This window comes from Hevea brasiliensis, chromosome 1 (assembly GCF_030052815.1).
Source record: "Hevea brasiliensis isolate MT/VB/25A 57/8 chromosome 1, ASM3005281v1, whole genome shotgun sequence".
Taxonomy (NCBI): Eukaryota; Viridiplantae; Streptophyta; class Magnoliopsida; order Malpighiales; family Euphorbiaceae; genus Hevea; species Hevea brasiliensis.
This window is the reverse complement of record NC_079493.1, coordinates 118,063,301-118,074,133: the sequence shown is the minus strand read 5'-3', so window position 1 is coordinate 118,074,133 and position 10,833 is coordinate 118,063,301. Positions and strand designations below refer to the sequence as shown.

General features: G+C 39.3%; 2 protein-coding genes across 3 annotated transcripts; one reads left to right on the top strand and one right to left on the bottom strand.

Moving 5' to 3' along the window:
- The first annotated feature begins 514 nt into the window (after positions 1-514).
- On the top strand, positions 515-7,015 carry LOC110634858 (zinc finger BED domain-containing protein DAYSLEEPER). 2 transcript variants are annotated; one of them, XM_021784005.2, is made up of 3 exons: positions 516-810; positions 2,943-6,693; positions 6,828-7,015. In XM_021784005.2, exon 2 carries the CDS (start codon positions 2,947-2,949, stop codon positions 6,661-6,663), a length of 3,717 nt encoding a protein of 1,238 aa, XP_021639697.2. In that variant the 5' UTR covers positions 516-810; positions 2,943-2,946; the 3' UTR covers positions 6,664-6,693; positions 6,828-7,015. The 2 variants fall into 2 exon arrangements, with proteins under 2 accessions (XP_021639696.2, XP_021639697.2); XM_021784004.2 differs by having other exon boundaries at positions 515-810; positions 2,943-7,015.
- A 1,188-nt stretch (positions 7,016-8,203) lies between these two features.
- On the bottom strand, positions 8,204-10,705 carry LOC110634860 (pentatricopeptide repeat-containing protein At2g13600). The gene has a single exon (XM_021784007.2). It carries the CDS (start codon positions 10,565-10,567, stop codon positions 8,450-8,452), a length of 2,118 nt encoding a protein of 705 aa, XP_021639699.1. The 5' UTR covers positions 10,568-10,705; the 3' UTR covers positions 8,204-8,449.
- Positions 10,706-10,833: the final 128 nt, after the last annotated feature.

Below are 10,833 nucleotides of genomic sequence, written 5' to 3'. Positions count from 1 at the left end.
ATTAATATTAACTTTTTATTAATTTTGTTTTTATCATTAAATTAAGTCATTAAATATTTTTTTTTATTTTAATTAAGAAATAAACATATACTATTAATTAAGAAATTTTAATATCGGGTAAAAATTTTATTGAAGGGCGACATCATCATTTTATAATAAATTGACATATTTTTAATAATATAAAATATCAAATATTTCTAGCCATTCACTTTAAATTTTGCAAAAATTTGGTAATTTCTCGATAAACACTAACATTTTTCTTACAAACTATGGTTCACTATGACTGTCCCATCATCCACTTGTCTCATTCCTATTGGATAAAAAATTCCCAACCACACGTTAATTCATCATGTGGGCTCTATGTATGACCGTATTGATCAAGACTCACGGTCCATCATCAGGTGTGATTAACTACACGCGTGTGAGCCTTGATGGACCTCAGGTCCATATCCAACGCCAATTTTTATCTTTATTTTCTTTTGTTTGACGTTTTTGCCCTTTTTTCTTCTCGTAGCTGAACTCAGAACTCTCCCCTGTCCCCATATAAGGCCTGGAAATCTCGTCGAGTCTTTTAGCCCTAGCCCTAGCTTTTAGGTCCAATTAGGGTTTTTGACCTCGAAGCTCAAAACTTTGAAGCTCAAGCCCATTACCTTCGTCTTCCACCTCCAGTTTCTGTGCAGAATTCGAATTTCTTTCTGTAATTCGGATTTTTTTTTCCGGAAATTTAAAAGCTATCATTCTGGATTTGTTTTATCCGGCGGGTTATCGATCGTTTATTTGATTTACTCCGCTGCAGATCTGTTAATCGAGGTACGTTTTATTGTGGATAATTTTTATCTTTTCCGATTTATTTACACAGATATTGAAACCACTTTGCTTGTTTGTTGGTAATTTGTTGCGTTTTCTCGCAATTTTAGGGCTTTTTAAGACTCTTTGATCTATGGATTTACCGTCTGTTTTTTTGTGGTTTTGGTTCTCTTGTTGCTAGGTTTGGCTTAGATCTCAATTTTAGCATTCTTCAATTTTTAAGGTTACAGTTCAGTTATTATTATTATTATTATTATTAAAAGTCTTTGCAGGTTATTTTCTGTTTATATTATTAATTGAATTCCTGTGCTTGTTTGGCTGCTCGGACTTGACATAATACAATAGCTATCTGTTTCTTTTGTAGTTATATTACTTTCAGTGTTAAGAGTTTTTTTTTTTTATGGTATTAGTTGAATTGTCAGCTTTTCTAAGGATCTGCAACTGCAAGATGTAGTCGCAGAGTTCCAGTAACCCTTTAATTTATACCCTTCTCAATCATATTCATATGTACTGGAGATGCTTGGTTGGTTAGGCCCTTGTGTTTGAAGGGACTACTCGTACTAGCTGTTCAGATCGTGTTGGAGTTGTTTGGCGAAATAATTTATTTAGTAGTTATTTGTTCGATGGGCTTCTTTTTAGTAGCCCAGATCTTCGTATCTTACTAAACCCCCATTTGAGCTCAAAAGCTTTCATAGGGGCTCCTTTTAGGCAAAAGCTGCTATCACAACCATCTCAGGTAGATCCAAGTACTTTAGATGCTGTTTATCTTGGTGAAATAAATTCATAGGAGAAATTCTGACTGCTATCCAACTACCTGCGTTTGCCACAATTCACCAGAGGTATCTATATGGCAATTGCTCATGGACCTTACATTCTTCAGAATCTGTTCATTTCATGTAAAAATAAGTTCTTGGGAGAAATTTGAAATATTATTTGCTGTTACTTGCATGATTTGGAGCAATATTCTTCCCATAATATTGGCAAAAACAACAGCACCTTAGTAATAGCAAAAACAACAGCAACATATTCTTTTACAATAGTGATATATTATCAACAGGTTTATAGGAATTTAAAATGCTGCTATCTCACTAGGGCCCAAAAAAAAAAGAATAAGATAACTAATGCTTTTCTTTGATGACGTCAAAATAACCAGAAATAAGAGGAGCACAGGCATATATAGTTTCTATTACAGTCAAAGTTTTTGAAAGGGTAATCATAAAGAGGCAAATTGTACTGAAGCTAACAGATCATTTTCTTGGATAATTAGCTAAAAAAGTAGAAGATCTTGTGTCTACCTTTTTCTTAGCCCAAAGGGGTTGTGAGTCGTTTAACTCACCCTACTGATTAATGCAGTCAAAGCTCTTAGAGCTTCAGGTGGATAATTTTTGTCTTAAAATGTTGCACCGGAAAATGAACAAGTAAACTGTTTGAATTTGGTGCAATGTTGTGCAGTTTGTTGGATTATAGTGCTTAGATGTATATGAGGCACAATTCTTTCTATGGTGTCTACTCCAAATTTTTGTGGCAGCTGGGAATTTTTACAATCTGGGACCTTTCAGTTGAAAAAAAAAAAAGAAAAAAAAATCTCATTTGGGTTATTTTGTAAATGTAACTCTATCCTTTTATCTTCTCAAAACACATTTTTGTGCATGTGTCTATTTGACTACTAGGTGAATAAAAATTCTCTATTTCATATATCAAGTTGCAAAATTATCTTATATTGATGTTTACGTTGTTCAATTTGTGAAACATATTTATTGTGCGTGCAATCCTATGCATTGTTTTTAATCATATAAGCATTATACTATTTACTAGTTATGGATTTATCTTTTTGTTTTGCTTTATTAAAGCTTTAATTGAATCGACCTTGAGATGTAAGGCATTGCCGTATCATTGTAGTTAGAGCATCTTTGGTTTGTTTGCCTTGAGAAGCTACTATTACTTGGCTTCTGCGCAATATTTCTTTTGCTCACAGGTTGGCCTGCTAAATGCTAGACACCTTTTCCCTCTCTTTTCTTTCTTTTTTTTGTCAATTCAAAATTGTTCTGCCAAGCCTGTAATGAATTATTGTCCTTAACTGTTGTATTATTTGTTATTCATGCCTTTCTCACTGCTGCATTTATATTCTGTTGTAGGATTATGACTTCTATGGATATAGATTCCCCTTCAACCCCCATCATGGCCATTACTCCTGTAATACTTCCTGATAACAATGAAGCCTCCATTTCTGAGGAGCAGCCCAATAAACGCAGAAGAAAGAAGTCGATTGTTTGGGAACACTTCACTATAGAAACTGTTGGTGCTGGTTGCATGAGGGCATGCTGCAAGCAGTGCAAGAAATCATTTGCTTATATAACTGGTTCAAAGCTAGCTGGAACCAGCCACCTTAAGCGACACATTGCCTTGGGGATCTGTCCAGTAAGCCGTCAGAAAAATGAAGCATCCCAATTGACACCAGGCGTGAAAACTGATCCCCCTAAAAGACGCTACCGAGCAACTCCTGGACTTGGAAACATTCCCTTTGATCAGGATCGTTGCAACCATGAGATAGCTAAGATGATTATACAGCATGAATATCCACTACACATAGTGGAACATCCTGCCTTTATTGATTTTGTCCGAACTCTTCAACCCCAGTTCAATATGGTGAGTTTTAACACTATTCAAGGGGAATGTGTGGCAATTTACCTAGGGGAAAAGCAAAACCTTTTGAATCTTATCAGAGGGATTCCTGGACGAGTCAACCTTACATTGGATTTAAATACCTCAAACCTCAATATTGGCTATGCATTTCTAACAGGACACTTCATTGATGATGATTGGAATTTACATCGCCGGGTCCTTAATGTTGTTATGCTTCCCTTTCCTGATTCAGATTATGCCTTCAATCAAGCTGTTGTGTCTTGTATATCTGATTGGAATTTGGAGAACAGGCTATTTACCCTTACCCTTGATCAATCCTTTGCAAATGAAACTATGGTAGGAAATCTCAGAGGCCTTTTGTCTGTCAGGAATCCACTCATGTTCAATGGTCAATTGTTGAAAGGGAATTGCTATGCTCGTGTTTTAAGTCGTCTTGCTCAAGATGCACTTGGAGCAATGGGAGAAGTTACCAGGAGAATTCGTGAAAGTGTGAAGTATGTGAAAACCTCAGAAACGCATGATGAGAAGTTTGCTGAGCTGAGGCAACGACTTCAAGTCCCTAGTACAAAAGAGCTCATCATTGATGATCAAACCAAATGGAACACTACTTACCAAATGCTGGTGGCTGCCTGTGAATTAAAGGAAGTCTTTGCTTGCTTGGACACCTCTGACCCTGTTTACAAGATAAATCCATCAATGGATGATTGGAAGCAGGTGGAAATTCTCTGCACATACTTGAAGCTTTTCTATGATGCAGCTTGCATTTTAACTGCCCCAACATATCCTCCTGCCAATGCATTTTATCATGAAGTGTCCAAAGTCCAGCTAGAGCTGACACATGCAGCCATGAGTCAGGATCCCTTTGTCAGCAACCTGACTAAACCTTTGAAAGAGAAGTTTGATCAATATTGGAGGGACTGCTTCCTTGTTTTGGCAATTGCTGTTGTGATGGATCCGAGATTTAAAATGAAGCTTGTTGAATTCAGTTTTTCTAGGATATTTGGAGAGGATGCTGGTATGTGGATCAAGATTGTTGATGATGGGATTCATGAACTCTTTCTTGAATATCTTGCACCAAATCTTTCTCTATCAACAACTTTTATGGAAGCGGAGGATATGGGTATCTCCCGATCAGAGATTCTTCAAGAAGCACCCAATCAAGAAGTAGCACCCCAGGAAGCATGTTTTGAAGAAGTACCCCTTCAAGTGGTGTACTCTGCAGATGTGCCTTCTCTAGAACACTCTCAAGGAGCAGCCTTTAAAGATGTAAAGCCTGAAGAAATTACTCCCCAAGTGCACCCTAAAAAAGAATCTCCACAAGATGCATCTCCTCAAGTGATACACCATCATGAAGTAGCCCAACAAGAGATGCACAGTCAAGAATTACCAATGCAAGAGATGCAGACTCAGGAACTACCTGTGCAGGAGATGGACGCTCAAGAAATGCCAGAGCAGGATATGCACACTCAAGAAGCACCAGTGCCAGAGATGCAAACTCAGGAAGCACCAATGCAGGAGATGAAGACTAAGGAAACAACAGTGCAGGAGATGGAGACTCAAGAAGCACCAGTGCAGCAGATGCACACTCAAGAAGCACCAGTGCTGCAAGAAGTACCATTGCAAGATGCAGACACTCGAGAAGTACCTGCTCAAGAGATGCACACTCAAGAAGTGTCTGCTCAAGAGATTCATGCTCAAGAGATTCATGCTCAAGAAGTGTCTGCTCAAGAGATGAATGCTCAAGAAGTTTCTGCTCAAGAGATGAATGCTCAAGAAGTGTCTGCTCAAGAGATGCAGACTCAAGAAGTGTCTGCTCAAGAGATGCACACTCAAGAAGTGTCTGCTCAAGAGATTCATGCTCAAGAAGTGTCTGCTCAAGAGATTCATGCTCAAGAAGTGTCTGCTCAAGAGATGAATGCTCAAGAAGTTTCTGCTCAAGAGATGAATGCTCAAGAAGTGTCTGCTCAAGAGGTGCATGCTCAAGAAGTGTCTGCTCAAGAGGTGTATGTTCAAGAAGTGTCTGCTCAAGAGGTGCGTGTTCAAGAAGCATCTGCTCAAGAGGTGCATGCTCAAGAAGTGTCTGCTCAAGAAATGCATGTTCAAGAAGTGTCTGCTCAAGAGGTGCATGCTCAAGAGGTGCACACTCAAGAAGTACCATCTCAAGAGATGCAAGTTGAAGTTATTTCTCAGGTGATGCATTCTCGAGAAGTACCGACTCAAGAGATGCACCCCCCAGAAGTGGTGGCTCAAGAAGTGCACAGTCAAGAAGTGTTGACTCAAGAGATGCACTTGTCAGAAGCACAAACTGAGCATATGTACCCTCCAGAATCACAGATCCAGGAGGTGCTCCCTGCAGAATCACAGAACCAGGAGATGCACCCTACAGAATCAGAGACCAAGGAGATGCACCCTATAGAATCACAGACCCAGGATATAAACCCTACAGAGTCACAGACCCAGGAGGTGTGCCCTCCAGATGCACAGACCCAGGCAATGCACCTTCAAGAAGCACAGACTCATGAGATGCACCCTCAAGAAGCAGAGACTCATGAGATGCACCCTCAAGAAGCACAGACTCATGATGTGCACTCTCAAGAAGTACATGCTCATGTAATGCACCTTCAAGAAACAGAGACTCACAGGATTCACCCTCAAGAAGCAGAGACCCATGAGACTCTGCATCAAGAAGTAATGAGTCAAGAGATGCATCCTCAACAAGTAGAAACTCAAGAGATGCACCATCAGGAGTTCTCCCAAGAGATGCACCATCATGAGCTCTCACGAGAGATACTGCCTTATGAAGGGCACCACCAAGATTTACCTCTGCTATCTATTGGAGATGGGCTTTCAGATTTTGATGTATACATCTCTGAGATTGTAAATAGCCAACACATGAAATCAGAATTGGATCAGTATCTGGAGGAGTCTCTTTTGCCAAGGGTACACGAGTTTGATGTGTTGGGTTGGTGGAAACTAAACAAACTGAAGTACCCAACTCTCTCTAAGATGGCTGCTGATATTTTGTCAGTACCAATTTCTACTGTTGCTCCAGACTCTGTATTTGACACTGGAAGTAAAAAGATAGATAGCTACCGGAGTTCATTGCGACCTGTGACACTTGAAGCCCTTGTTTGTGCTAAGGATTGGCTCCAATATGGATCGTCGGCATTGTCAATGGAGACTTCAAATGCAGTTGTTAAAATGGAATATTAGGTTCATAGGAATCAATTTTCATCCTACGGGGTAGGTACTTTGACTTGCATTTCTAGGCTTGTGATTTTAGTTTTGTATTTTTCAATTTTACCCTTAATCATGAGATGCTTCTGTTAGGAAATTTTCCTTTTTAGCTGAAGGAGTTGTGTTGATGTTGGATTCAGGAATCACTTGTAAGTCCATGCATTTTCTTGTATGGAGTTCTGATATGCAGCTTTCTCCCGCTGTTTGGTGTTTCTTCCCACCTATTTCTGGGTGACTTTTAAAAGTGTCATGTTGCGCCCTTTCCAGATGATGTCACTTGGCCTTCATGGTATTCAAATAGATATGTTGAATGGATTATTGATTGTAATCAGCGCTTATAATAGCAGAAACTCAATTGTCTGCTATTGCCATGCTCAGGATTTATCTTGTACGGTATTGGCCAATATTTTAATGTGGTGATGGGAAGCTTGCATCTGCCCAGGCATTTTGAAAGGGATGGGTGCTACCACCATTGCTTGGGTTTAAATCGTCAATCATAGGGCCGTTCCGGTGATTGGTAATTCTTTTTCCTTTTTTTTTTTTTTTTGAAATCCACTGGTTGGGAATTTAGTACGGAAAAGAAATTGTATAAGAACATATATTATATGAAATCAAAAGAAAGGGGGTTCTCATATCTTTTTACCTTTCCCCGATTAGGCTGCACGATGATCATTTGTTATCCCATTCATCGCGTCTCCTGCATAAGAAGAAAAGGCGCAGCTGACGGGCTACAATTCGTATACCCAAGCCACTATTTACTTCTCTTCCGCCTGTAAATTTATAATCAACTCCCTCGTTTCCCCTTTAACCCAAATGGTTATTCTCGACAGAATATTCATCCAGACTCCAGAGCTGTTTCAGCTGATTTTCATGAGGTCAAAGTTCGTATGCTACTTATTTATTAGAAATTGTTCTCACTGCTCTTTTGGTTTCTACCATTCCAGCTTTTGTGTACTTGAAAAGATATCTTTTCAGTTTCTTCACAGAAAAAGAGACTAACAGGTTTGGATTAATTTTCGAACCAAAGAACTCATTGCCTACCGGAGGATGCAATTATCAAATCCTTTGAAATCTTTAGAAGAGTGTCCGAATGGAGCAAAGAAGAGGCAGGACCTAGTAGCTTTTTCGTTTACATTCTCTGTGTTGAGCAATAGAAGCTTTGCCAATCTTTCTAGCAAGAAAGGGGCATTCCAGCGGAGAAGACCTCTTGGAAGAGAGTTCATTTTATGTTGTTGCTATCAAGCTAGTTCACCTGCCTTTTCAACTCATTGGCCCAAATGCAATAACCTTGACAATTTCTTTTGACTGGTTTAGTGGTAGAATTTCATGGCTTTCATACAGAGCAAGAAATTTTAGATTTAAGCAGAAACGAAAATTATATCATGGAGTAGAAAGTGCGGCACTGAAAATGAGCTAGTTGTAACAAATTTAACTTGTTCTAGTTGTGGAGGAAACCATTTTTTAGTATGTAAGCTATATATTAGTACTAGGCTTAGAAAAAGTGTAAACAATGTAATTATAGCATAACCCCATCTAAAGGGCAGTGATTCATTCCCTTGTCGCATATATGTCCAACATATGTATAACAATAAGATTGCCTCTAATAAAACATTATTGGCTCTTATCAAAGTGTGTAACTTTTGAGCATAACATGGCAGAGGATCTTTTATTTCCCATCGGTAAGTTAATAAAACAATTGGTCAGGCTTTGGTAAAACAAGCATCAAGAATAGAACATTGGAACCAAATCATTCCCACACAAATTACATGACAGCAAACTCTTCTGGTATTTCCATTTGGAAGCACGTGCTCACCTCTAAGTCAGTCTGTTCCTCGTAAGCCTCATGATCACCAACGTCTGGGACATATCCAGCTCTCTTCATATGCTCTGTAAGAATTTTCAAAAGCAAATAGATCTCGTTCCTCCGACAGTGTTTCTTATCTTTCACCATGAAAACGTGCACATGGCCTAGTATTTCAATCCAGCTGCAACCAGGCTGCTTAATGACTCTTCGATGCCTCATCAATTTTCTTACTCTCATGACATCCTTCCATCTGCCAAGCTCAGCATACATATTTGAGAGAAGAACATAGGGTCCAGAGTTTGTTGAGTCAATTTCTAATAGCTTCTCTGCAGCGTACTCCCCCAAGGTAATGTTGTGATGAACTTTACAAGCAGCAAGCAAAGATCCCCAGACAACTGCATCGGGCTGCATAGGCATTGCCTCTATCAAATTTTTGGCTTCATTGAGGCATCCAGCTCGACCAAGTAAATCAACCATGCATGTATAATGGTCCTTCAATGGTTCCACACCATACTCCTCCGTCATTGTGGAAAAGTATCGTCGACCCTCTTCTACAAGCCCTGCATGGCTACAAGCACATAAAGCACCAATTAAAGTAACATGGTCTGGTTTCTCTCCGGATGCCAACATTTTCCTAAATAATTCAAGGGCCTCCATCCCATAACCATTTTGTGCATACCCTACTATCATGGCATTCCATGAAACATAATCCCTTTCCACCATATTTTCAAAAACCCGACACCCTTCCTCAACTGATCCACATTTCATGTACATGTCTATGAGAGCATTCCCTAAAAAAACATCAGAATCTTCCCTGGATTGAAACTGAAATCCATGCTTCAAAACATGAGTGTGCGCCTGTCTTCCAAGCTGCAGATCAGCAAGATTTGAACAGGCATTCAATAGGTTCCCAAAGGTGTAGTGGGTTGGGCATATACCTTCCCTCTTTAACATGCAGAAGAGTCCAAGTGCCTCTTCATTCTCCCCATTTTGAGTATATCCTGCAATAAGGGCATTCCAAGACACTACATTTCTCTCCATCATCTTTGCAAACACTAATCTTGCAGCTTTAACACTTGCTGCCTTTGCATAACCACTCACCATGGAGGTTTCAGACACCACATTCCTAAATGGCATTCTATCAAAAACACATCTAGCTTCATTAATCCTACAGCATTTTGCATACATATCAACCAATGCATTACATAATATAAGATCATCCCTAAGTTTATCACATTTCACCACACAGGCATGAATTTCTAAACCTTGTTTAATTGCTGCCAAGCTTGCACAAGCACTTACCACACTGGCCAATGTAATCTCATCTGGTTCAAACCCCCTCTCTAACATCCTTTCAAAAACTTCCAAAGCTTCCCTTGCTGGACCATTTTGTTCATAACACGTAATCAAGCTATTCCAAGAAACAACATTCCTCTCTCTCATCCCATCAAAAACCCTTTGAGCACAAGCCACAACCCCACATTTAGAATATATGTCAACAAGAGCAGAGCCCATATAAACATCCAATGAGAATTGAGATTTAAACATCAAACCGTGAATTTGGGTACCCATTTTCAGATGCTTTAACCCTGCACAAGCACTAAGAGCACTACCAAACGTATACTCATTAAGAACAAAACCTTTCCCATGCATCCTAACAAAAAAATCCAAAGCTTCTTCAAACCGATCATGCTGAGCAAAACCAGCAATGATTGAATTCCAAGAGCATTGGTCAGGCTCGGGCATTGATGCAAATAACCAAGCGCCCTCATCGAGAAAACCAGACTTCATCAACGTGCTCATAATGGAGTTCCAGGTAAAAGTGTTCTTCTCGGGCATTTTATCGAACACCTTGCGCGCATCATCCAAACAATCGCACTTGCCATAAGCATCAATGAGTTTATTCTGTATATACACTTCATAGGCAAAGTGGGTTTTGATGATGCGTGCATGTATGCGACTTGTATCGCGGGCAGAGTGGGATTTGACACATGAATCCAAGAGTTTTGCGAAGGGTGAGGAGTTGACGAAAGAGAGGTCACCAACAATTTGTTTAACGATACCATGTCTACTCATTCATTATCTGGGTAGACTACGACGAGAAGAATTCCTCTTCTGAGTGGCCAAAGACAAATCTTTCTACAATAAATTTGTCTGCTCAATGCCCCCACCTTGACCGGCTCCAGCTTCAGAAATCCAACATTTTAGAGTTCCTATTCCTATAAGAGAAGAATAATTTATATTTAGTCCTCAATTTTATCGGATAAATTGCTATGACATCCCTGTGTCACGTTAAAATTTATTAATTAGTCCCTAAAATTTTAAAATGTAATTAATATGTA